This window comes from Vipera berus (genome assembly GCF_964194415.1).
Source record: "Vipera berus genome assembly, chromosome: 3".
In the NCBI taxonomy this organism is placed as follows: domain Eukaryota; kingdom Metazoa; phylum Chordata; class Lepidosauria; order Squamata; family Viperidae; genus Vipera; species Vipera berus.
The window spans coordinates 38,952-63,656 of NC_138204.1; the positions used below are offsets into that span (position 1 = coordinate 38,952).

At 54.1% G+C, this 24,705-nt stretch overlaps 2 protein-coding genes and 1 long non-coding RNA gene across 4 annotated transcripts; 1 reads left to right on the forward strand and 2 right to left on the reverse strand.

Moving 5' to 3' along the window:
* Window positions 1-978: 978 nt before the first annotated feature.
* On the reverse strand, window positions 979-10,195 carry MCM7 (minichromosome maintenance complex component 7). The gene is made up of 15 exons (XM_081324284.1): window positions 10,082-10,195; window positions 9,918-9,994; window positions 9,640-9,804; window positions 9,427-9,554; window positions 9,118-9,298; window positions 8,887-9,024; window positions 6,775-6,924; window positions 6,578-6,689; window positions 4,975-5,106; window positions 4,707-4,790; window positions 3,965-4,358; window positions 3,786-3,869; window positions 3,469-3,637; window positions 1,364-1,473; window positions 979-1,253 (listed from the first exon to the last, which is right to left on the reverse strand). Exons 1-15 carry the CDS (start codon window positions 10,116-10,118, stop codon window positions 1,046-1,048), a joined length of 2,169 nt encoding a protein of 722 aa, XP_081180410.1. The 5' UTR covers window positions 10,119-10,195; the 3' UTR covers window positions 979-1,045.
* Window positions 10,196-10,282: 87 nt separating this feature from the next.
* Window positions 10,283-15,702, forward strand: AP4M1 (adaptor related protein complex 4 subunit mu 1). 2 transcript variants are annotated; one of them, XM_081324286.1, is made up of 15 exons: window positions 10,283-10,390; window positions 10,475-10,560; window positions 10,643-10,752; window positions 10,832-10,928; window positions 11,000-11,110; window positions 11,990-12,070; window positions 12,653-12,715; window positions 12,813-12,879; window positions 13,448-13,501; window positions 13,863-13,969; window positions 14,723-14,814; window positions 14,908-14,952; window positions 15,036-15,086; window positions 15,189-15,306; window positions 15,455-15,702. In XM_081324286.1, exons 1-15 carry the CDS (start codon window positions 10,333-10,335, stop codon window positions 15,653-15,655), a joined length of 1,341 nt encoding a protein of 446 aa, XP_081180412.1. In that variant the 5' UTR covers window positions 10,283-10,332; the 3' UTR covers window positions 15,656-15,702. The 2 variants fall into 2 exon arrangements, with proteins under 2 accessions (XP_081180412.1, XP_081180411.1); XM_081324285.1 differs by having other exon boundaries at window positions 10,318-10,560.
* Window positions 15,703-15,799: 97 nt separating this feature from the next.
* Window positions 15,800-16,742, reverse strand: LOC308664894. Its single transcript, XR_014025778.1, has 3 exons — window positions 16,662-16,742; window positions 16,358-16,400; window positions 15,800-15,914 (listed from the first exon to the last, which is right to left on the reverse strand). It is a non-coding gene; the product is annotated as an uncharacterized lncRNA (long non-coding RNA).
* Between the last annotated feature and the right edge of the window lie 7,963 nt (window positions 16,743-24,705).

Sequence of the window (24,705 nt, forward strand, 5' to 3'; positions counted from 1 at the left end):
ATTGGCTTATTTGAAGGCGTTTCACTCCTCATCCAAGAAACTTCTTCAGCTCTGATTGGATGGTGGGGAATGGAAGGATTTATACTCTTTGCAGACAACTGGTCATTTGCATCCTCATCTTAGATGAGAAGCAAAATGTCTTTGAAGACAGGCAAGAAAGTGCAGTTGCCTCGTGAAAAAGCATCTTTGGGATAACTAGACCTGGATGACTTAAGAATCTCCATAGACAATTGGCTTTTAACCCTTTCCAATTTGATAATTTCACTATTTAACTTGAAAGCACAGTCTCCCTTCATAAAGACTTGGGGAGGGAAACACGTCTACTTCTGTCCCAAAAAAAGGTTCCCTTTTACTCTATAAAGGTCGTGTATAAAAAGTGTAAACTCTTGCATGCCTAGACTTGGTACCAAATCTACTCCCGTGAGTACCAGATGTACTTCTATAGCAATAGCACTTAGACTTAATACTGCTTCAGTGCTTTACAGCCCTCTCAAAGGGATTTACAGATTCAGCCTATCAATCGGTCATTTTACCGACCATAGAAGGCTGAGTAAACCTTGAGGCGGTTAGGATCAAGCTCCAGGCAGTCGGCAGAGCCAGCCTGCAGCACTGCATTTTATCCACTGGGTGGCCAGGGTTCCTTCCCTTAACAGAGCCTGGCATATTCTCTGCACCGCATGGCCGGTGAGATGCACTATCAAGGCCCAGCAGCCCCTTCTGTAGCAACCCTATTTCCACGCTGGGCTAAGCCAGCCTCGCTTGGTGCGCCATTTCCCCAACGGGTCTGTGTCAGTTTTTGCTTTGTCCTCCCACCCTTCCCCGAGGACGTTTTTCAGGATCCCAACTTCAGACTCCACAGTATTTACAACACAGTGCAGTTACCGGTTTAGCACCTGTCACTCCAAGCATACCCAACAGCTGTCTTCCCTAGGCTACCACTTAAAGATATTCCCCAAAATACAGTTGATTTATTGGAAATAATACCCATGAAAGTGTTTATTGAGAGTAATTGCTTCAATCTAAAAAGAGCCGCCGCCACCGCCGCTCAAATGAAAGTGAGACGGGTCTTTTTCTGATTCACCTGCCAGATGTTGAGTTCCTCGTATTCGCCGAGAGCAGCCTGGAACTGGGTGGGAGTGAAGCCCTTCGACACGCAGTGCTGCTCAGCCTCCGTCAGCTGGATGGAGTGAGCTCCTCCAGGAGGAACCAGTTCTCGGATGGCTGCAAAAATCAATTCGGAGGGACGCTGCGTCCTGTGGAAGGCGGAAGAAATGAGTTCTCTTGAGTCTCCCCTCTTCCCCAAGCAGGAAATGGCCAGCAACAGCCAGGAATTTTAGAGAGCAAAGCACTCCCCCCCCCTCACCGGCTGGGCTGCTCTCTGTCCACCAAAAGGGAATCTTTAGACATCTCCATCAGGCGCATTGCTTCATTGACATCTTCCTTCTCAACCATGTCCACGCGCCTCAGCCGGGCCTAAGCAAGGGAAGGAATGGGAACGCTGTCGATTAGAGCCCAATTTCTCTAAGATGGCTCTAATGGCTCAGATCAACCTCTGGTCGTTGTCCCACGATGGGATTAGTTTATTTCAGTCCATCGCTAGGCGTACTGCAACACACTGACAGCAGCTGAACCATGCCGAGACAAGAGCGGTGGGGCCCTTTGTATCTGGGGGTTTGGGATACCCCAGTGTCTCAGTGAGTAATCTGAGGGTCCCCTTGCACTTGAGTCCTGCTCAAGCAACAGACGGCAGTTGCAGGTAAGAGGAACCTTATTTGGATTGGGAAGCCCCAGTTCACTGTGAACTGCTGTGCTGTGAGCTACCCTTGAGGCGTATCCATGAGCTACGGCTGGTGCACAATCTGCAAGCAATTTGGGGCGTCCTAAAAATGGCGTCTTTTGCTGTCAGCTTTACTGGATGCTGGTCTCCTTCCGGGTCCAAATCAAGGTGTTGGTTATGTCCTTTAAAATCCTACGTGGCAGGTGGCCACTTTACCTGAAGAACCATCTTACCCCCATCACATTGAGTCACCCCGCCAGTCAGGCATGTCACAGGCCCCTTTGGTTAAAGGATTTCAAACTGGCAGGGTCCAGGGAAGAGATCCTTCTCTGCCCTTGCCCCAGAGTTGAGGTGAGCCCCCCCCCTCCTGCTGTTTGGGGGGAGTAGGAAGACGTGGCTCTGCCAACTCATGTGAGGCAGGAAGAGGGGCACACAGCCCTGGGAGCAGCTCGTACCCTGAAGGCACTCCCGCTGGGCCTTTTAATTTTTTGTTCATTTTCCTTGTTTTTCCTTGGCTCATTTCACTTGGTACGTATTGCTATTTTTATATTTTTTAGGCTTTTATTTGTGAAGCCAGGCCCCCTCTGAAGGGTAGACTGGGCAGAGTCTGACGGTGGTGACATGGGCGGTCTTGGTGATGTTATCTGGGAAGAGTTCGATCCTGTGACTCCAGAAGATGTGGATGGGATCACGAGGAGGCTGAGCTCCACCACGTCTCCTCTCTGCCGCGGTTACTGCTGCCGCCCGGATCTGAGGCTGGGGGACGCTTCTGCGTGCCTCCGGAGGCTGGATCGGGGTGCCAGAGGCCTTTCCCAGACTGCTGCCCCCCAGAAACAGGCCGCCGGAGGGGTGCAGATCTCGCGTGATCTTGCGTTACTTTAGGCCTCCATTCTCTGCGAACGCACAGAAGGCCTGGAGAAGCAAGAAAGTGAAGGATCTCGATCTTCGCAGGGCGAGTATTGAAGGCCTGGTGCCTGGGGAGACCCGGGGCGGGAGGGAATAACCAGGGTGAATGTTGCAGTGCCACTGCGGTCGCTCGTAAGGGCAAACGATTGCTGTGGTGGGGCAACCTTCATAATTTCAGGACTTGCTCATAAGCACTAGGGGGCGCTCATCACCTAACTTCGAACGAATTCGGGGATTACCTGTACACACAAGCCCAGCCACTAAAGCTTAAAGTGAAAGGAAGCGAATCCCCTTTGCAGTGGGCCTTTGGGTGTAAAGCAATCACATAAACGGCTTCAGGATTTATGGAAAAGCTCAGACTTTGCATGTACAGAGTACAATCCTCAAACGCCCCCCCTCCCCAAGAATAAAAGCATGTAAAAGTCAAAACCTGAACGCCAACAGAATCCAATTAGCAGCCAATGAGAATTCACTTGAAACAAAAGTAGAAACACGATGCTTTTCAAATATATTTGAACTACAGCATCCATAATCCACTGCCAGGTTTAGCCCCAAACTATCCTCACACAGTATCGGATCACGTACTCTGGTGGGGAAAGATCCTTTGCATCCAGTTCACTTCAGATTCTTGGGATCGCTGTTTTTCCCTGCAGAGGGTGCAGCTCCCCCCCACCCCAGAACCTGCTTTCTGTAGCCCCGCCTCCACCATTGGGTCCCCTCTGAGACCCAGTCTACCCACATCATTTCCACACACCCTGACCTCTTTTCCTCCCCACTTTGCTCACCAGGGCAGTGGCCAGGCGCAGGATCCCCAGCAAGGTGCGGGCGGAGGTATAGGTGGTGTCCTTGCTGGCCCGGGCCTCCTTCCGCATCTCCACGTAGGCTGCCGTGATGTAATCGGCCAGGGCCTCGGGCACTGCCGGCTGCTTTTGCTTGCAGGTGGCGATGTATCGCCTGTGGAGGGACCAAGGGGAACGAACCTGACCTGGGGAGTGCCAGGTAGGCAGGCAGGCAGTTAACCCTCACGGCCCCCACCCAAAAGTCATCTGGGCACAAGAACCTCTGGGGCCACCTGGAAAGCAAGGCTTCCTCCCCTGCTCACCTCATCAGGCCCATGTCGAGCGGCTGGAATTGGCAAGGCGGTTGCCGGCTGTGCTGGTGTACGTAAGTGATGTGCTGGGCCAAACTGTGGAAAACACAACCCTTCTTAGCAAATCAGAGGGATTTGGGGGGGGGGGAAAGGGCTGCCAGAGGGGCTAGCAACTCTCTCCTTTCTCTCACCGCAGGTCGTTGTCCCGGTCAGGCCTGTCCTGGATCAGCCAAAGCAAGTCGAAGCGAGAGAGCAGCGCTGCAGGCAGCTGGATATTCTGCTCCAAGCTGCGTTTGGGGTTATATCGCCCATAGGCAGGGTTGGCAGCTGCCAGGATGGCACAGCGGGCGTTCAGCGTGGTCAGGATGCCTGCCTTGGCGATGGAAAGGGTTTGCTGCTCCATCACTTCGTGGATAGAGGTGCGGTCTGACTCCAGCATCTTATCAAACTCGTCGATGCAGCAGACCCCCTGGTCGGCCAAGACCAGGGCTCCACCTTCCAGGGTCAGCTCCCCCGTCAGCGGGTCACGGAGAACAGCAGCGGTCAGCCCCACCCCGGAGGAGCCTCGGCCTGTGGTATACTGACCTGCAGGGATGGGGCAGAGAAGGTTTCCACAATTCCTCCCTCTCCAGCCACGATGCTGGGCGAAGTCGCTTTCGTTTTAGGCCCCCGCCCCTGCCCTGGGGGCTTCCAAAGGGCCCCAGCTGATCACTGGAGGCACCTGGATACACAAGTGCACTCGATGACCCAGGTTAATTTTTCTTCAGAAGCTCCCCGGGCCCCAAGAATAGCCCTTCCTCCCCGACAGAAGCTAAGCGGCTCTTGATGTCCGCCTGTGACTAGTGGGCAGCCATTCAGGGGCTGCAGCTGCCAGCCGGTCAGCTCTGCAAAGCCTGGCATCAGCCAGCAGGTTCCCTCTCGTGAAAGACTCACTGCGTGGCGCAAGGCGGGTGATGTAAGACAGCAGCTGAGACTTGGCCACACCGGGATCCCCCATGAGGCAAATGTTGATGTTCCCTAGGGAAAGAAGAGAGGGACCCTGCAAGGATCAAGGGTTGAAAAAAGGGGGGACGCCCCTCCCCCATCACCTTTTGGGAATGCTAACACTGCTGGCAAAGCTAAAGGTTGCCAAGGGTGGGGAAGAGAGGGAAGATGCCCGAGGGCAGTGAAGCAGGATGGGCTTCCCAGGCACAGAACCTACCCCGGATCTTCATGCCCCGTGGACTCTGATCCACGCCGCCCACCAGCAGCAGCAGCAGGGCCTTTTTCACATCCTCGTGGCCGTAGATCTCGGGGGCGATGGAGCCGGCCAGCTTGTCATAAAAATCCTCCTCTGCAAGAAGCAGAAGGCCGTGTGTGGCGGTGCACATGGCCGCTGACGCAGAAAGCAGACAGACGGACAGCTCATTCCCCTTCTAGAGGATCGGCCTTAGAATAGAGCTGGAAGGGACCTTGGAGGTCTTCTAGTCCAGCCCCCTGCTGAAGCAGAACCTATAACATTTCAGACAAGTGACTGTCCAGTCTCTTTTTGACGACCTCCAGTGATGGAGAGCTCACAATTTCTGAAGGCAAACTGTTCCACTGATTAATTGTTCTATCAGGAAGTTTCTCCTTAGTTCCAGGCTGCTTCTCTCCCTGATTAGTTTCCATCTGTTGCTTCTTGTCCTGCCTTCGGGTGCTTTGGAGAATAGGCTGACTCCCTCTTCCTTACGGCACCACCTCAAATGCTGGAATACTGCTCTCATATCACCCCTATTTCTTCTTTTCTCCGGACTAGCCAAACCCAAATCCTGCAGCTGTTTATATGTTTTAGTCTCCAGGCCTTTGATCATCTTAGCTGCTCTTTTCTGAAGTTTTTCCAAAGTCTCAACCTCTTTGCAAACAGCTCGGCAGGAGCAATGAGGGTCCCAGTCTCCAGCCTGGGAAGGCAAACACCCCAGAAGCTCACAAAGCAGCTGTTAAACATAGCTCCCGGTCCGAAGGAGGGGCCGAAAGCCTTCAGGACGTGACCAACACTGTTTCTAGCAGTGCGACTCATGCAAGGTCAATGGACAGGCCCCAGCCGCCAAATGCACGGCCTGCCCTCTGAGCAACTTTTAAAGTCCAGCTTTCGTCATACAGGTGGTGCTCTATTTACAAGCAAAGTTACAACGCCACCGCAAAAAGGGACACGACCGTAGCAGCATGCCTGGGGTCGCGCGATCCCCTTTTGCCACTTTCTGACCAGCAAAGTCAACGGGGAAGCCAGATTAATTTTACAACCGTTTTACTAACTTAATGACAGTGACTCACTTAACAACTGTGTCAAAAAGGTTGCAGAATGGGGCAAAACTCACTTAACAGCTGTGTCGCTTAGCAACAGAAACTTTGGGCTCAGTTGCGGTCATAAGCTGAGGACTACCTGTATGGCCAAGCAGGCAACAGAAGAGTCCAGGAGACAAAAACGCAGGTGAAAGAGGAACAAGGTTCCCTCAGGCGCTGTGCAGCACAGCTGGGTTTTGGGCCAGGCTAGCTGTTAGGCGATGACCAGGGAGACCCGGGTTCAAGTCCACCGTCAGCCACAACAGCGAGCGGCTGGGTGACCGTGGGCCAGTCCGGCTCTCTCAGCCCAACCAATCTCACCAGGTTAGTTGACACTGTGACAGAAAAGCGTAGGTGTGCGTAGTCCCAAAAGGAAGAATGTACAACTAACAAGCATAAAAAAGACCATCGTCAAATCACTTTGTGCGGTTTGAACTACAGAAGCGACAGCCACGCAGCTTCTTTCCTCAGGGGGAGCAAAGAGGAAAAGAAAAACACCCCACCTGTAATCTGCCGCAATTCTTCTTCAGTGAGTTCTGCTTCTCCCAACTCCTGCTCGCTCTTGCTCAGGCAAGTGATGTGGTGGGCCTCCAGGTACGTGTCGGAGAGAAGGCCCTGGGGCACAGCAAGCCACACACTCAGCTCGCTCAGAGGGGCCCGGACCCCCCGCCCTGCCCCCACCCCCAGCCGAACTCCCCACCTGCAAGAGCTGCCGGAAGCCAGTCTGCCGCACAGGGAGAAAGATGCCGGTGATGCTGACGTGGTCGCCTGGCTGCACGAGACGCGTGTTCTCGCCTTGCACACTGACGCTGATGGAGCGCGGCAAGTTCCCCACTGGCACCTGGTCACTCTGCAAGCAACAAAGGCAACCCCGCAAAAAACATAAGGCCCCCTAGAGGGGGCAGGACCTACTACTTGGATGCCGTGCCTTTCTGTGGTATGGGAAGAATAAAACACACGGATACTTTCAAAACCATTTTATAAGGAGCGCGCTTCTAGAATGGGAAAAAATAAAATCAAAAATCTATGTTAAAATACCTGGATGGCTTTCAACAATGGAAGCACTTGCATACCCAAATTTAATTAACCACAAGAAAGTTGTGACCTATAAAGACATTTTGGACAATGAACGGAAACTGAAAGACAAAATTTACAAGAACAAGGTATTGATTTATCACGGTGGCTATTCTTGCAAATTCAAATGAGATATGAAAAAGATGCTAAAACACCGGGATTTTATAAAGGACAGAATTTGACCTGATACTGTTGAAAATAGATGAAAAATTAGAAAACTATAACTATTTGCTAAGCTTAAAGATGGAAGAGGAACAAGTAAAAAAAGCAATGATAATATGGGCAAAGAACTTTGGACATAATATAGAATTAGAAAACTAGCAAAGTTTATGGGAAAGAAACGCTAAATTAATGAAAGCGGTGACTTATAAAGAAAACTTATACAAAATGTTTTACAGATGGTATTTAACACCGGCAAGATTAGCGATAATGTTTAAAAATGCAACAAAACCCAGGTACTTATTATTATATCTGGTGGACGTGCCCTAAAGCAGGGGTCCTCAACCTTGGCAACTTTAAGACTTGTGGACTTCAACTCCCAGAATTCCTCAGCCAAGTTGGCTGAGGAATTCTGGGAGTTGAAGTCCACAAGTCTTAAAGTTGCCAAGGTTGAGGACCCCTGCCCTAAAGCTAAAAGATTTTGGTCAAAAATACACATATGGTTGGAAAAAATGACTAAAAACCATATAGGTTTTAAGCCAGAATTGTTTGTTAGGCGTAATAGGAGGAAACTATGAGAAAGATGATATATATTTAATTTTACATGTATTAACTGCAGCAAGAATTGTATTTTCCCAATATTGGAAAAATGAAAACTTCCCAATGGAAGAACTAATTAAGAAAATTTTAGATTGTGCGGAAATGGACAGATTGACATTAAAGATAAAAGAGAAAGAAAACTCAGTGTACTTTAGAACATGGGACAATTTTTAACAATGGCTAGAAAAATGAGTTAGAAAGGAAGGTGATATGTAACACTGAACATATATATATAAAGGTAAAGGTTCCCCCGCACACGCGTGCTAGTCGTTTCCGACTCTAGGGGCCGGTGCTCATCTCCGTTTCAAAGCCGAAGAGCCAGCGCTTGTCCGGGGACGTCTCCGTGGTCATGTGGCCGGGATGACTAGACGCCAAAGGCGCATGGAGCGCTGTTACCTTCCCACCGGAGCGGTCCCTATTTTTCTACTTGCATTTTTTACGTGCTTTCGAACTGCTAGGTTGGCAGAAGCTGGGACGAGTAACAGGTGCTCACTCTATTACGCGGCACTTGGGATTTGACCCGCCAAACTATATATATATGTATAACATAAGGCCCGTGTCCCCGAAAGTCCTTTATTTTTTTCCACCCTGTTTCACTACCATTTTAGGAAATTCCAGGATATCTGGGAGCACCAAAAGGTTCCATGTAAGAGAATAGGATGTATGTATGCATTGATAAAATGAAAATAAATCGGTGATTTTTAGCTAAAGAAACCGATTGGTTAAATCAGCATAAGGCTTTGCAACAAGTTGGCTGATGGGACACCCCCCTTACACTGCATCTGGCAACAGACAGCTTTGATGCACCAACTGCTGCAAACAAGGTGCAAGGAGTGAGACAAACGCTAGGAACAACTACATCTCCCATCAATGTCGGTTAGGTTACCTTTTCCGTTGCCATCGCAGTAAATGAAAAGCCAAGAGCAGCCCAGAAAACCACCCGACCAGATAACCGATTATCCAACCTCCCCAAACTCACGTGCTCCTGTATTTTCAGCTCCTGATATTTAATGAACTTGGACCCTCTGCTCTGCAGGTAGAGGCGGCCGCCAGCTCGGTTGGTTTGGCACTCGCGGCTAGGGCACATCAGTAAAGGCATGAAGCTGGAGGACTGGATCTGGGGGTGGGAAGCGCAAAGAGATAGGAGGAGGGCCAGGCAGAGGGAACCCCGGGAGATCCCACCAGGAAGCCCGGCCGGCCTCCTCCTCACCGGCTGGTAGGTCTCCGCACCGCACTGGTCGCAGCTGTAGGTGGCCACCACCATGCGGGGCTTCACCTCGGAGACTCGGGTGACGATGCCCCGGACCGTCACCAGCTTCCCGATGGCCTCCGCCTTCACCTCCCGGATCACCCGAGGCTTGGCGCTTGAGGGCGCCTTGAAGTACAGCTCGCTGCGGGACCAAACACAGCACCAGGGGGGCGGCTGTGGCTGGCGCCGGGCAGAAAGCGCCCCCCCACTTTTGCGGGAGTGCCCGTCCCACCTGCCCCCTCCCCTCCCGGGGAAGCGGCCGCCACTCACAACCGGCGCAGCAGCTCCGCCGGGAAGCGGTTCTGCGGGTCGCGGGCCTGCCCGGGGTCTTCCCGCGCCCGGCCCTCCATCAGCAGCCGGTGCTCCAGGTAGACGTCCAGCCCGTCCCGCGGCGCCACCTGCGGAAGGAGTGGTTGAGCGCGGGGGGGGCGCCATCGAGGCCGGACCCCTCCCCTCCCTCCCCTGCCCCCCCCCGGGGCTGACCTGGCGGCTGCGGAAGCGCGGCAGGAGCTCCCAGACGGCGTCGGCGAAGAGGCGCTGGTAGCGCTTGGCGTTCTCGCAGGCGGCGTCCAGCAGCGACGGGTCCTCCTCGGCCACGTCGTCCAGGTCCACGTAGAGGGCCGCCTGCTCGCGGTGCGCCAGCCGCTCCTGCGGGGACCCGGCCCGGAGGGAGGGAAGGGCGGCGTCAGGGGGGCGCGGGCGGGCGGACGGCCAGGCACCCCCCCCCACCCCCCACCCCCGCCGCCTCCGCCGATGCTCACCAGCTGCTCCCGGTAGGGGAAGGCCTTGCCCGGGCCGCCCTGCCGCCGGAAGCCCTCCAGGAACGCCTGGGCCCTCTCTGCGGGGAAAGCGGGGAGAAGCGGTCAGCCGCGCCCGTCGCCCGCCTTCCCGCCGGGCCTCCCTCCCGCCGGGCCTCCCCCCTCACCGCGCTCCTCCGCGTAGTCCCGGCCCTTGCCCGCCATCGCGCCGCCCGACCGCCTTCCCGCCACCGCCGCCGCCGCCGCCTCGGAAAGGGCGCCAAAGCCGCTCGCCCCGCCCCCCTCCGCCCCGCCCGGCCAATCGCCGCTGCCCGCCCCGCCCTTCCCGGATGCGGAAGGAGGAAGAAGGGGGGCTGCAGGGGGGGAGAGGGAGAGACACAGGGCGAGCGAGAGGGCGCGTGCGCAGTGCGCGGCGACGATGCTGGCGCAGCTGTTCGTGCTCTCGTCCAAGGGCGACCGGCTCCTCTACAAGGACCGTATCCCGCGGGGAATGGAGGGGGGGGGGCGGGGAGGGGGCTGGACCCGGCTGCCCCGCGCGCTCCTTAACCGGCTTCCTGCAGTCCGCGGCGACGGGAGCGCCGACCTGGTGGAGACCTTCGCGCGGAGGATCGCGGCGCTGCCTGCCGACCAGGCGCCGGTCTTCATGGTAGGGGGGGGCGGGCGGGGCCGGGGTCCCTCCGCCCCCACGCGCCCCCTACCCCGCTGACCCCGCCCGTCTCGCCCCGCAGGAGGCCGGGCCGGGGCTCCACTTCGCCCACGTGCGCCACGCGGGGCTCTACCTGGTGGGCACCCTCCGCCCCGACGCCTCCCCCTTCGCGGCCGTGGAGTTCCTGGGCAGGTAGGCGCCGGGGGGGGGGGCGGGGGGCGGACGAACGGGCGGGGGGGGCGGCGGCTGAGTCCCTCTGCGGCCCTTGCAGGCTGGCGGCGCTGCTGCGGGACTACTGCGGCCGCCTGGACGAGAAGACCGTCGGGCTGAACTTCGCCCTCATCTCCGAAGTGCTGGACGAGCTGCTGGTGGGTTGCTGGTGGGGGGGGGGAGACGGGAGGGCGCCGTGCGTGGCTGAGCCCTCTCCCCCCCCTTCTAGGATGACGGCTACGTGCAGAGCACCGCCCCGGAGGTCCTGAAGAGCTCCATCCAGATGGACCCGGTGCTCAGCCAGCCCTTCAGCCTCTTTGACCTCAGTACGGTGGGCTTGGTGAGTGGGCGCTGGGGGCCCTCCGGACGTCCAGGGGAGCAAATCTTTGGGGGGTGTTCAGTCCAAAGTGCATAGTATCCAGGTCAGGGTTCTTCCAGACGTGCTTTTTCAGGAGGCAACAGGACTTTTTCTTTGAAGATGTTTCACTTCTAATCCGGCTAGGTGGTTGGGAACCCTCTTTGAGCACTATTGTTTACGTATTGGTACATAGTAAAAATCATCTGGTCTTAAGTAGTTTTTTAAAAGTAGGGAAATACAGCCCCAGATCAATGATGGATTATGTGATGCCATCATTTTTTTTAAAAAAAAAGCGAAAATGGAAAATCCTTGTGTAAAAAACTAAGTACACCCTCACTGCTTCCATAGAGAGGTTAAGTAGCTGCTGATCAAGGCCCCTGGATCAGCTAGTGGGAGTATCGCTGTAAAAACCAATGTTTTAAAAGAGTTTGCTGGTCTCCAGCAGTGAGGCCTGCGTTAACACAGTGCCGTAGAGAGGAAAGACCTCAGCAGTCATCTCAGAAAAGCAATTCTTGCTGCCGATCAGAGAAGGGTTACAAGGCCATCTCCAAATCATTTAATCGTTCTACAGCGAGGAAGATTATTCTCAAGTGGAAAACATTTAAAGACAGTTGCCACTCTTTCCAGGAGCCCCTCTCCGAGATGCCGAGTGTACGGTATACGGTACTGTTTTTCCAGTTCCTTTCATGGTACTTTTAGGGAAACAAGATTCGTTTTACATTATACGATCACAATCAAGGAAAGTCCCATCATAAACTTGATATACTTGGCCCCATCAACTTTAGGTACTATTTGTACCCCCATTCTTAATATCTTTTCTGTCTTACGACCACACGTATTTCTACTGTTATGTGGTTGCAGTTTGGAGCAGATACGCAACAGAGCAAAGTGGCCCCCAGTTGTGCAGCTGCTCGTCCAATCCTGTCGCTGCGGGGAGAGCAGGTAAGGTCCTCCAGTTCCCACTCTGGTCAGTCCCCCGAAGCCTCCAAAGGGATTGGCTGAACGAGGCCAGAGCCAGGCTGCCTGATGGGTGGTGTCAAGTTGGGGTGGGAGAGGGGGAGATGAAGCCAAGTCTCCAAAAGGCCCATAAAATGGTGAAAAATGAACTTATTTATTTTAAAACTGTCCTAACCCTCCTAATTTGAAGACATCTTTGCCTCATCTCGGATGTCTCAACAATGCCAAATGCGGCCCTTGCCCTATAAATGTTTCACAAAATCAGAAGTTCTTCAGAAAAGGATTACTCCATCACCAGACCTCTTCACGATCTATGCGGTCAGCTTAGAGCTCACCACCCAAAATCATCTCGGCCGAGGTCCCAGAAATGGATTCAGCCACTGTTGGGTTGCCACATCTTTGAGCAGCAAGTTTGGCGACGGTGGCTTCCCCATTTGCCTCGTGTGGGCAGAGCAGCGAGTCCCCTGGAAGTGGGGGCGGCGGCGGCAGCCTGGCCTTGGGTCCCTAAAAGCCAGAGGGTGGCTGCCCTGGTTTAGAGAGTGGGACGGTGCCTTTCTCTGCCCCCAGGTTTCACAGCCTGAAGTTTTCCTGGATGTGGTAGAACGACTCACAGTCATCATCGCTGCCAACGTGAGTCAGAAAGTGCCAGAGAGAAGCTGGTTTCCTTTAAAATTCCAGCTCCTTTTCAGGATGGAGAGGTTGAGGGGCTGCCCTTTTCCTTTCCTAGGGCACTCCCATGAAAACGGACATCCAAGGGGAGATACGTCTCAAGAGCTTCTTTCCCGGCTGCTCTGGTGGGTGGAGGCCGCTCGTGTGTATCTGCTGCTTCCTGGAGGCCCAGCGGAAAACAGGGAAATCCTAGTTGCTTTGGCTGCTGTGTGGTCCAGCTCTAACTGCTGAAGGGAGGACCGGATTCCCCAATTTAGACTTTGGGGATGGGATATCGAAGAGGGCGTACAAAGGGAAAAGACGCCAGGATAATTACAATTAGGACTTATTAATGAAAATCTAGTACTTTCAATAACAGAGTCAAAAGAGAAAAGAGGGGAATAATTATCTAACTGGGCTTAGAGCAGGGAGTTTGTTATTTCACAACTTGTGAGAGTAAATAGGAAAAAAAACCCCAGCTTGTCTAAAGAGTGAGTATCTCCTAGGTATTGGTTTTAAAGGGGGGGGGCAAATCACAGGACGCAGACCCCGAGACCCAGACCCCCATCCCATGGGAAAGCCAGCACCCACCCCACTTTGCCCAGGTTGGGGCCCTGCACAAAAGGTCCCTAGAGATGCCATGTGGCGAGCAGGGGCTGGGCAGAAGGACGAGGTGCCAGGGGGGAGTCCATTGGGCCGCCGTTTCTCTTGCAGAAATGCGGATTGGCCTGGCGGAGGAGTTCTGCGTGGGCAAGGCGGAGCTTCGAGGTGTGTAGCCCCCTTGGTTGTGGCCGGATTGTGACGACACACTGGGTGGAGCTGTTGCCCCACCAGCATCAGAGTGACTCTTAGCCCTGAAGGGTCTTGGCTCTTTCAGGGGAAACTGAATGTTCCCAAGGCGGCAGCAGCAGCAGCAGCAGCATCTCACCTCCGTGAAATGAAACTGCCAAAAGAGGCTCTCTGGTCGGAGCCTCCCTGCTGATCTCCCTCCCGGTGGGCCGGCTGCTGCTCTCCAGTCGCTGCTGCTGCTGCTGCTGCTGCTGCTCCTTGCATGCCTCCCCAGCTGGCTGAGGGCCAGCTGACCAGCCATCTCACTTGAAGGAGGCTCGACTTGCTCTTTTGTCCCCAGGTTACGGCACGGCTGTCCGCGTGGACGAGTGTTCCTTCCACAGTTCCGTTAAACTGGATGAATTCGAGTGCAGCCGCATTCTCCGTGTCAGCCCCAGCCAAGGGGAGGTAAAGGCAGGGGAGGGACAGGTCCACATGGTTGGAAGAGTAGATACTATAGTGAGTTGATCCTGAGCATCTCTGCTCAGGCTGGGTGGAGGTACCTACTGGGCCTTTTGCTGGATTGTGCCTCAAGGGCAACTACAGATGGGGACACCGATATCCTTCCTCACCCTTCGCCTTGCTGTCTTCTGAGCCGTCCCCTACCTGGCAACAGGCTTTCGGGAATGGGGTGCTCTGACTCATACATCCTATGGTCAGGTCTCCATCTCCACTGGGGTTGTCAACATCTCCCACAAAAACCTGTCCTGTTGGCCCACTGGGCCTGAAGCTCTGCTGTGCTCCCGAGGTCCCTGGCGTGAGACTGCAAGGCCAAACACAAGTGCTCTGCCATCCCTCACAGCAAATGCAGGAACAGCAGCAAATAAATCCGCAAATGTTAAGACCCACCTGTACTCCCCGTCACGTAGAAATCAGGGTTCCACAGGTATCTTTACACAGTGCTACTTTCCAGGGCTGCATTAAGGCTCCTGGCAGGCGCCACCCACCATTAACTCATGTTCGGTCTTTCTCAAGGTTTACTAGTTGTAGTTTTAGCGTTTGAGATACCGTATGAGCTGGATAACTGGTAAAATTCCAAGTAGTTGTCATTTAACCATGCTTGCTTTTTCGTTCCTTGGGATCCGTTTAAATTACTCTAGGTGGATTTGTCCTTAAAATCTGCTCAGAAAACCTCATCTGCAAAATTGCTTTTTTGAGCAGCTGACTCTGATGCAGTACCAGCTGGCTGATGACATCCCTGCGGCCCTGCCCTTCCACCTGTTTCCCACCATTCGGCACGGCTCCTGTGGCCGGTGAGTGGCAGCCAGCTCGTCGGCCAGGCTTCTTTTCAAAATGCCACCCCGTTGTGGGCTCATCACACTTGCCCATCTTTTTTTCCTTGGCAGGGTGCAAATTTATCTCAAGCTTCGCTGTGATTTATTTCCCAAAAAGTAAGAAGCCCTTCATTGTCTTCTGAGGGGGAAACAGAGACTTAACTCTCTTTCTCTCAACTTAACCTTCTAAATTTTTGTAGCCATGCTGTCAACCTTCACATCCATCTGCCTGTTCCCAAAACTACGCTGAGGTGAGTTGGCCATTGGCTAAGTGGTTGGGGGGGGGGGAAGGCTAGGCTCTCGCTGATGCCCGGCCTGTGGACTCTGCTGGATCTTCTGGTCTTCCTTTATAGCTTTTCTCAGGAGTTGAGCAGCCCTGAACAGACGGCCATTTTGCAGCCCACCACCAAATCTATTGAGTGGATTGTTCCCCGAATGCAAGGTGGCTCTCAACTTTCTGCCATGTTTAAGGTAAAGAGCCATCAGGTTTCCGTGGCACAAGCCTGCCCGGTGGGGGGAGGAGGTGCCACAGCCAAGGCCTCGAGGCTTCCTTGGTGGGAGGAGGAGGGGCTGCGCTCCCCCTCCTTGTCCCGAGACCGTCCGCTCTCTCCTTTGGCAGCTGGAGGTTCCAGGGCTGACCCAGGCAGGACTGCGTGAGCTGGGACCGGTCAACCTGTCTTTTGAGATGCCAGCCCACACCTGCTCTGGGCTGCAAATCCGCTTCCTGCGCTTCACAGGACCGCAGCCTACTCTCCCTCACCGCTGGGTGAGGTATGTGACTCACAGCGAGTCCTATGTGATCCGGCTCAATGCAGGATAGGCTACCTCCTCGTTATTCCAAATTAAACAGCTTTATTTTTTAACTAATTATAAACAGCGAAAGCCATGAAACATTCTGCGTGACAACCCCCTCCCCAATTATAAAGAGTTCAAACCAGAGAAGAGAGCACATTCTACACAGCAGGAGCAAAACAAGACACAGAAGATACTTGGCAGGGACCCTACCCCAAATGTTCCTTCCCTCTCCGGGAATTTGTAGCCCTCCGTGGGGGTGGGCGCTAAGAGTCCTCTGAGGAAACCTGCAGGGAGAGAGGTACAGCCAGTAACACCCTCTCTCTGCCACTCGATTCAGGGATGCTCTGGGCAGCACCCAGACACACACCCCCCTTAGCCCCAAGCGCTGGAAATCAGCCTCTCCGTGACACAGGCCGGCCTTTGACTGGAAACGGAACCCCCAATAAGAACCCCTTCCTTGGCCTAGCAAGGTTACTCTCCCGGAGAAGGATCCCATCACCCGCTTTTCAGAGAGATTTACACACGTTTCCTATCCGTCCTTCAGGTGTTCCACAGGTTAACTATGCTGCAGTTGAAGAGGTGGTGCTTTTTTGCCAGTTTTAAAATCCCTTCCCCGCAGCTGCTCTGCATGTTGTTTATCCATCTTAAGCCAGTTTTTTTTACTACTCGGCCAAAGGAGTCCTACAGCTATTGCAGCCTTTTCCCACAGGAAAACCAAACCACTTACCTCTCCCTCCTGGCTGTTCTCCGGCTCTTCAATCAGGCGCAGCCTGTGAAGACAGAAAGCCAGGCGGGCTTTCAGAGCAGGCCTCCAAGGGCCAGAAAGGGCCTGGCCCCCCCAGCCCAGGTTTTGCCCTTCTCGGTGGCTGTTGGGTAGTTGCCAGTGGCCGCCCCCACCGCTGAGTGGTTTGGCAGCACAAAAAGCACCCCACCCTCTGCAGCCAGGCCCTTTCCCACAGAAGTTGGGGGGCGGGGGGAGAGAAGCTAGGGCTGTGCACACACACAATCCCTCCAAGGGCAGAATTAACCACCTTGTTTTGGGGCGTATAGTTGTCAAAAACAAAAAGGGGGCCTGCTGGGGAAAAAGCCATCATTAGGACCATGGGTGGCACGCGGAACCCTCTCTGTGGGCACATGCACTGTTGCCCCAATCCCAGGTCTTCGCTTTAAGCCTCCACCGCTGTGTGCAAAAAAAAAAGTTTAATCAGTATCAACTTCTTGCAGGAAAAAAAAGATCTTGCAAAGTTGGAATTGATTGAACTTTTTAGTCCCACCCAGTCTGCCATTACAACTGCAGTCACGCCCACCCAACGGGCCACGCCCACCTGGCACCCGACAATACATAAGTGGGTTTTAGCTTGCAGTTTGGGCACTCGGTCTCTAAAAGATTCACCATCACTGGCCTAGGAGATACCATGAATGGGAAAGGGGGGGGGGGGGTTTGAAAGTGCAGTGGCTCACACGCACTCTCTAGTTAACGCGGCAGGAGCCGCCACAGTTCCCGGTTCCAGCTGCCCTTTCAGCAGGACTTGCCACCGCCATCAAGGGCCCAGACAGAAAACTGGGCCAACACCCCCCCCCCAGCGTTTTCAGCATTTCTAAACTTTCCCTGAAGTTTCAGCAAGACAGAAGAGAGAAGTGAGCGACATCCAAGAGCTCTCAAGTCAACTAGGCCTTCCTTTCTTTCCCAAAAGCATTGTTACTCTCTGGCGTGGGTGCGTGAGTGCGCACGCTCTTAAGTGAGTTCACCTTCAAACTGCTTTTCTATAAAATGCTCCCTTCTATTGGTACCAGCTGCTGGTCTGCATCCCCAGACTGGCTCTTATCCTGGGATTCAATCTGCAAGCTAGCTCTGTGCACAAGTTTAAGTGGAGCAAGGGGAAGGGGGGGCTAGCCAGGTCAGACTGTTTTCTCCCCCACCCCACCCCACCCCCAGCACTGACTGGTCCTGGCTGTGGAGAAGGGAGCAAAACACTGCAGACCGGCATCTGCCAGTCCCCACACCTGGTCCAGCAAGATAGCTGGGACCCCAAAACCACCCCAACAGGAGGGAAAACCCAGCGCCTCTCCAACCTCTCTGCAGCATTCAGCAGCCACAGATCGTGGCATCCCTACGGTGCATGTTAAGTGTTTGGCACTGCTGGAAAGTTGACCAACAAGGCGGGAACTGCGTTCCCAAACATAAGGCCATGCTAAGGAGCCTTGGTGGAGCAGTGGGCTAATGCCTCCTTAAGTAACACCAGCTGCCTGCAATTAGTGCAGGTTCGCATCCCACCAGGCTCAAGGTTGACTCAGCCTTCCATCCTTCCGAGGCAGGTAAAATGAGGACCCAGATTGTTGGGGGCAATAAGCTGACTTTGTAATAATGCTGCTGGGGGGGGGGGGCGAAAGCCCTAATAAGCAGGCATATACATAGAATGAAGGCTATTGCTAAGCACATTGATTTGTGCTTCTTAAGATTGTAAGCCGCCGAGTCTTTGCAGAAGGGCGGGATATAAATGGGATTAAAATAAAAATAAATAAAAATATTGCGTGCGGGGGGGGGATATCTTCTGGCATAGAGGGGGCAAGCATTGAGGGGGGGAGGGGGTGGTGTGTGGTGCTGGGAAGAGCAGAAGAAAAGGAATTTGGGCCTGCTCACAGCAGACGGCTGCCAAATGAGCGGGCAGCCTGGCCAGGCAGCGAGATCCGTCACTAGAAGGATTCCCAGCAGGACAAAGGGGGCCCTGATCCCACTCTGTGGGCCTTTAGTCAGACCCCATTTGGAGTCCAATTCTGGAGAAAACCTCCCCCTTTAAAGATATTGATAAGCCTGCGTGAGTCCAGAGATGGGCAACCAAAATGGGGCAAGGTCTGAGGGAGAGGTTGGGGGGACTGAATACGCAGAGCCCAGAGGACAGGAGGGAAAGGGGGGACGTGGTCAAAACCTTTAAATTCTATTAGGGTAAATAAGGTTCTAGAAGGCAGCATTTTCAATATTAAGCAAAAATAGAGGGGGGAGTCCAAAAGTCATGTCGAGACAATGGGACTTCACAGGCAAAGCAGACCAATGTCCAGCGGAGACGTCAGGAGCCAAGTTTAAACATGCTTGGGATAAAAATGCCCATCATTCGACAAATATATATATATGTGTCAGAATCCATGGGAATGGCAGCAGATGGAGGAGCAGAGGGCCATATCGTATTCTGAGATCACGCCCACGCTATCTTCTTGCTGTGGCGCGCGCTGACCCTCTGGCTCTCACCTGCTGCCCTGGGGAAGAGGGAGGACTGACTCCTGAGCTCAGGCTGATCTATTTTAATGCCAGGTCTGTTGTGAATAAAGCTCCCCTCATCCATGACTTGATCGAGGAGGAAGACGCAGACCTGGCATGCATCACGGAAACCTGGCTGGGCCCAGAGGGAGGGGTCCCTCTGACTGATTTATCCCCTCCAGGTTTCTGTGTGCTACATCAACCTCGAGCTCAGGGTAGGGGAGGTGGCGTGGCGGTCGTTATCAGAGAGACCCTCCATCCGCGGGAGGCCACTGCCCCTCAGATAGACGGATGTGAATCCCTCCTCTTAAGATGGGGTCCTGGTGGTCAGTTGGGCCTACTTCTGGTATACCTCTCTCCAAGCTGCACAGCAACGGTTCTACCCAAGCTACCTGACGCCATCTCAGGATTGGCGGTCGAATTTCCAAAACTTATGGTACTGGGAGACTTTAATCTACCTTCCCTGGGCAGTGCATCAGAAGTAGCCCGAGAGTTCATGGCCTCCATGACGGCCATGGACCTGATTCAAATTACTCAGGACCCAACTCACGAGGGAGGAAACATGCCGGATCTTATTTTTGTCTCTGGGCAGTGGCTAAATGGACTGGGTGGGGTTACTCCAACATAACAACCCCTTTCATGGACAGACCACTACCTCCTGCGGTTGGGCCTCCGTCACGTCACCCCCCGATGTCAGAAGGCGGAACCGACCAGGTGGTTCCGCCCCAGGCGCCTGATGGACCCAGATAAATTCCAGATGGCGCTTGGACCGATTCCCACCTCCCTCTCCCACAACCCGGTCGAGTCCTTAGTTAATGCCTGGCAACAGGCTGCTTCGGAGGCGCTCGACCGCGTTGTCCCTTTGCGGCCTCTGACCCGGCGCAAGTCCCGACTCGCTCCTTGGTTCTCCAAGGACCTGCGGGAGATGAAGCGCCAGAGAAGGGGCCTAGAGAGCATTTGGAGAGCCAGTCGGTCTGAGTCTGACCGAACACAGTTAAGATCCTTTTCTAGATCCTATCTTGTGGCAATGAGGGTGGCAAAGCGCGCCTACTTCACCACCCTCATTGCGTCCGCAGATAATCGCCCGGCCGCCCTATTTAGAGTGGTCCGCTCCCTTTTAAGTCAAGAGACGGGAGAGGACCCCCTACATAGACGGGCTGAGGAATTTAGTAAATATCTGGTGGACAAAATTGCTCAGATTCGTGCTGGTCTGGACTCTGACTGGGCAGTATCTAACGAGAGGAAAACGATGAAGTTGGCTGAGTACATTTGGGAAGAGTTCGATCCTGTGACTCCGGATGAAGTGGACAAGATCATGGGGAAACTAAGTGCCGCCACGTGTTTGTTGGACCCGTGTCCCTCCTGGCTAGTCTATGCATCTCGGGAGGTTACACGAGGCTGGCTCCTAGCAGTTATCAATGCCTCACTGAGTGAAGGGTACTTCCCTGCTGCCTTGAAAGAGGCGGTGGTAAGGCCCCTCCTCAAGAAACCGGCACTGGACCCAGCTGTTTTAAACAACTTCCGTCCTGTCTCCAACCTTCGCTTCCTTGCGAAGGTCGTTGAGAGCGTGGTGGCACGACAGCTCCCTTTGAACCTGGAGGAAGCCGAATATCTAGATCCGTACCAATCGGGTTTCAGACCCGGGCACAGCACGGAGACGGCATTGGTCGCGCTGGTGAATGATCTCTGGCGGGCCCGAGATAGGGGTTATTCCTCTGTCCTGGTCCTATTAGATCTCTCAGCGGCTTTTGATACCATCGACCACGGTATCTTACTGCGTCGTCTTGAGGGGCTGGGAGTGGGAGGCACCGTTCTGCGGTGGTTCTCCTCCTACCTCTCGGACCGTTCGCAGACGGTGTTGGCAGGAGGGCAGAGGTCAAGCCCTAGGCCTCTTAATTGTGGAGTGCCTCAGGGTTCGGTGCTCTCGCCCCTCCTGTTCAACATCTATATGAAGCCGCTGGGAGAGATCATCCGTAGCTTCGGGGTGAAATATCATCAATATGCTGATGATACCCAGCTATTCATCTCCACCCCGAACCAACCCAGTGATGCCCTTGATGTGATGTCCCGTTGTCTGGAAGCGGTACAGATTTGGATGGGAGAAAACAGGCTTCGACTCAACCCGGCCAAGACTGAGTGGCTGTACATACCGTCATCTCGTTTAGTCCAAGAGGTTCCATCTCTGACTATAGGAGGAGAGATGTTACCTCCCATTGATAGAGCACGCAATCTGGGCGTCCTCCTAGATTCACGACTCAGTTTTGAAGATCACATTGGAGCCGTGGCTAGAGGGGCATTTGCACAGATTCGTCTTATATACCAATTGCGCCCCTTTTTGGACCGAGATGCCCTACGTACAGTCACCCACGCACTCGTTACCTCCCGTATTGATTACTGTAATGCTCTCTACATGGGGCTGCCCTTGAAGACCACCCGGAGGCTTCAGCTGGTGCAGAATGCAGCTGCACGGGTTGTGATGGGAGCTCCCCGATACTCCCATATTACACCCCTCCTGCGTGAGCTGCATTGGCTACCAGTTGCCCTCCGGGTGAGATTTAAGGTGCTGGTACTTACCTTTAAAGCCCTACATGGCTTAGGTCCGGGATACTTGCAGGACCATCTGCTGCCGGGAACAAATTCCCATCGTCCAGTACGCTCACACAGAGAAGGCCTCCTCAGGGTACCGTCAGCTAGGCAATGTCGGCTGGCGACCCCCAGGGGGAGGGCCTTCTCTGTGGGAGCGCCAACCCTATGGAATCAGCTCCCCCCTGAGCTTCGGATGGCCCAAAACCTCCAATCCTTTCGCCGCGGCCTCAAAACACACCTGTTCCACCAGGCTGACCTAGACTGACAGGCATTTTAATTAATTTATATTTAGTATTTTTAATTCATTTTTTAAATTATCTAATTTTTTATTGCACTGATGTTCTCAATTTCATTTTATCTTGATTTATGTACTTGTTATATGTTTTGTTGTTAGCCGCCCTGAGTCCTTCGGGAGATAGGGCGGGATATAAATCCCATCAATAAATAAATAAATAAATTTATATCACATTTCATAATTGTATAGGTAGAACAACGTGCTATTTCTGGGGATTCTGCCATCTCTCCGAGGGGGGGGGGAGAGGATGGTTACTAAAGCGATTTTCAAACAACAGGGCATGTTTTACTGGGGAAGGGAGGGGGGACAGACAGGTCTGGATTGTATCTTCATTTACAACTGAAAAGGAAAGCAATAACCATAAAACCAAGGAGAGTTCCCTTTCCCATGGAAGGACCTGACACCTAGCAACTGACGACAGCCTGACCAAATGGATGAGGGGAGGGGCTGGAATGGGAATGGTTTATATAGGATTGAAATGTAACTTTTCTCAGATTCCGTCCTGTATTCCCACAATCGATTCCATCCTAGTAAACATTTTCCTTTTGGACTAACTTGCATCCAAGAGTTCTTATTTCCTAAGATGTGGATTGAGGTGGGTCCTGACAGTAGACGGAATCTGCTTTAAGAGTCAACCTGGAAGGGAAAACCTTACCGGGGGACTTTGCAACAAATAAAATGTCTGTGTTCTGGACCAGCTCTCTTCTCCCAACCCCTAATTAAGAGACGAGTCTGGAAAGCGTCCAAGGCTAAAAGGCTTCTGCCAAGGTTTAATGACGCAGATAACAAAACACAAGAGCTTGTCTTCTCAAACGAAAAAGTTGCTTTCAGCAACTAGCCCCTCCCCAAACACTTCTTTTATAGAGAGCTCAGGGCGTGGTCTCCCTGTGCCTCCTCCCGAGGAGTCCCATAGTCTTTCTTTGTTTGTCCCTGCTCGTCTGCCTCCTACGTCGGGCGTCCTTGAACAGGGCCAGCTGTGGGTCATCATCCTCCGCACTCTCGGGCTCACACAGCTGAGAAGAGGTCCCCGGCTGAGGACTCTGCAAAGCCTCCAAATCATCATCAGCCGGTTCGTTTCCCTCCTCCCCCACATCTGAGTCCTCCGATACATCGGACCCGGCTGTCGGACCCACCGGCTGGCCCTGAGTCACAACACTATCCCGCACCGCAGGGCCCTTCCCTCGGGTCTGCCGATCCGGATGCGGTCGGGATGGGAACTGTTCGTGAAAAGCAGTCACCAACGCAGGGGCATGAACGGCGGTCGCGTCTTCCCATGTGAAGTCCTCCGGCCCGTACCCTTTCCACTCGATCAGGTACTGGAAGCGACCTTTCAGCCAGCGGGAATCCCTGATGCTGGCGACCTCGTACTCGGGGGTGCTGCCTCCATCACGAGTTCCTGATGGTGGAGGTTCCGCCTGGCGAAGTGGACAGGCCGGTCGTTCGGGGACCAGCAAGGACCGATGGAAGACGGGGTGCACGCGCAGGGAACGTGGCAGAGTTAAACGATAGGCGACCGGGTTGATGACGGCCTCGACTGGGAACGGTCCAAGGTAACGGTGGTCCAGCTTCCTCGCCGGCCGAGTGGATGGTAGGTTCCTGGTGGACAGCCAGACCCGATCCCCCACCGATAGTGGAGGCGTATCCCTTCTCGACCGATCGGCGAACCTCTTGTAGTCGGCCTTGGCCTTCTCCAGCTGCCGTCGCACCAACCGATGGATCGCCTGTAACTCCGCCATGAATTCGTTCGCTGCCGGCTCCGGTGAGTCCACGGGAGAAAGAGGGAAGAACCTGGGGTGATAACCCACGTTGGCCAAGAACGGTGTCATCTGCGTGGAGGTGTGTTGCGAGTTATTAAAGGCAAACTCGGCTATGGCCAAATAGTCCACCCAGTTGTCCTGCTGCAGGTTAACATAGCAGCGCAGATACTGCTCTAAGATGCCGATGACCTTCTCGGTACCCCCGTCGGTCTGAGGATGATGCGCGGACGAGAGGCAAACCTTAATGTCCAACGCCCGCATCAACTCCTGCCAGAAGCGGGCTGTAAACTGGGCCCCCCTATCGGAGACGACCCTGTCGGGAAGGCCGTGCAGCCGGAACACCTGTTGGATGAACATGCGACTAGTGGCGCGAGCTGACGGTAAGCCGCGACAGGGGATGAAGTGCGCCATCTTGGTCAACATGTCCACCACCACAAACACTGTCGTGAAGCCGGAGGATGGGGGTAGATCCGTCAGAAAGTCCATGGACACAGCCCCCCAGGGTCTCTTGGGCGTTGGCAAAGGCTGCAGTAAACCAGGCGGGGCCCCTGTCGCTGACTTGGCCTGCCTGCATGGGACGCAGGAGGTGACATAAGACTGGACATCGTGTCGGACTCGGGGCCACCAGAAAGTACGGGAGACCAGGTTCAGAGTCTTGAACAGGCCAAAATGCCCCGCAGCCGGGTTATCATGACATTGGCTGAGGACGAGTCCCCTGAGTGGCCCTCCTGGAACATAGAGCCGGTCACGATAATACAGGAGTCCATCCGTGACCGACCAAGGCGAATCTGGCCCCACCTCTTCCTTCCGCTGAGCCACCCACGCCTCCTGCTGCTGCGCCTCCCGGATCCGAGCCCGTATATCCACCGGCTCCCGTACCGCAGCGAAAGACTCGACGGGGATCACTGTCCTGGGCGGAAGCTTGTCTTCCACTCGGGTGTACTCGGGCTTCCTGGACAGAGCATCCGCTCTCTGGTTGTGCCCGCTTGGTATATATCGCACCCGAAAGTCAAACCTCGCAAAGAAGAGGGACCACCGGATCTGGCGTTGGTTCAAATTCCGAACGGTCTGCAGACTTTCCAGATTCTTGTGGTCCGTCCGGACCTCGATTTGATGCCGCGCCCCCTCCAGATGATGCCTCCAAGCCTCGAACGCCGCCTTGATGGCCAGCAGCTCCTTCTCCC

What these genes read in the sequence shown, in the direction of transcription:
- MCM7 (XM_081324284.1), bottom strand. Translation starts at nt 10,118, where the DNA reads ATGGCGGGCAAGGGCCGGGACTACGCGGAGGAGCGCG. An exon ending in TCCCCTACCGGGAGCAGCTG is followed by an intron (nt 9,805 to 9,917) that starts GTGAGCATCGGC and finishes GGGTCCCCGCAG; the next exon opens with GAGCGGCTGGCGCACCGCGA. An exon ending in GACCGGGACAACGACCTGCG is followed by an intron (nt 3,870 to 3,964) that starts GTGAGAGAAAGG and finishes TGTTTTCCACAG; the next exon opens with TTTGGCCCAGCACATCACTT.
- AP4M1 (XM_081324285.1), top strand. Translation starts at nt 10,333, where the DNA reads ATGCTGGCGCAGCTGTTCGTGCTCTCGTCCAAGGGCGACCGGCTCCTC. An exon ending in ACCTCAGTACGGTGGGCTTG is followed by an intron (nt 11,111 to 11,989) that starts GTGAGTGGGCGC and finishes ATGTGGTTGCAG; the next exon opens with TTTGGAGCAGATACGCAACA. An exon ending in TGTGATTTATTTCCCAAAAA is followed by an intron (nt 14,953 to 15,035) that starts GTAAGAAGCCCT and finishes AAATTTTTGTAG; the next exon opens with CCATGCTGTCAACCTTCACA.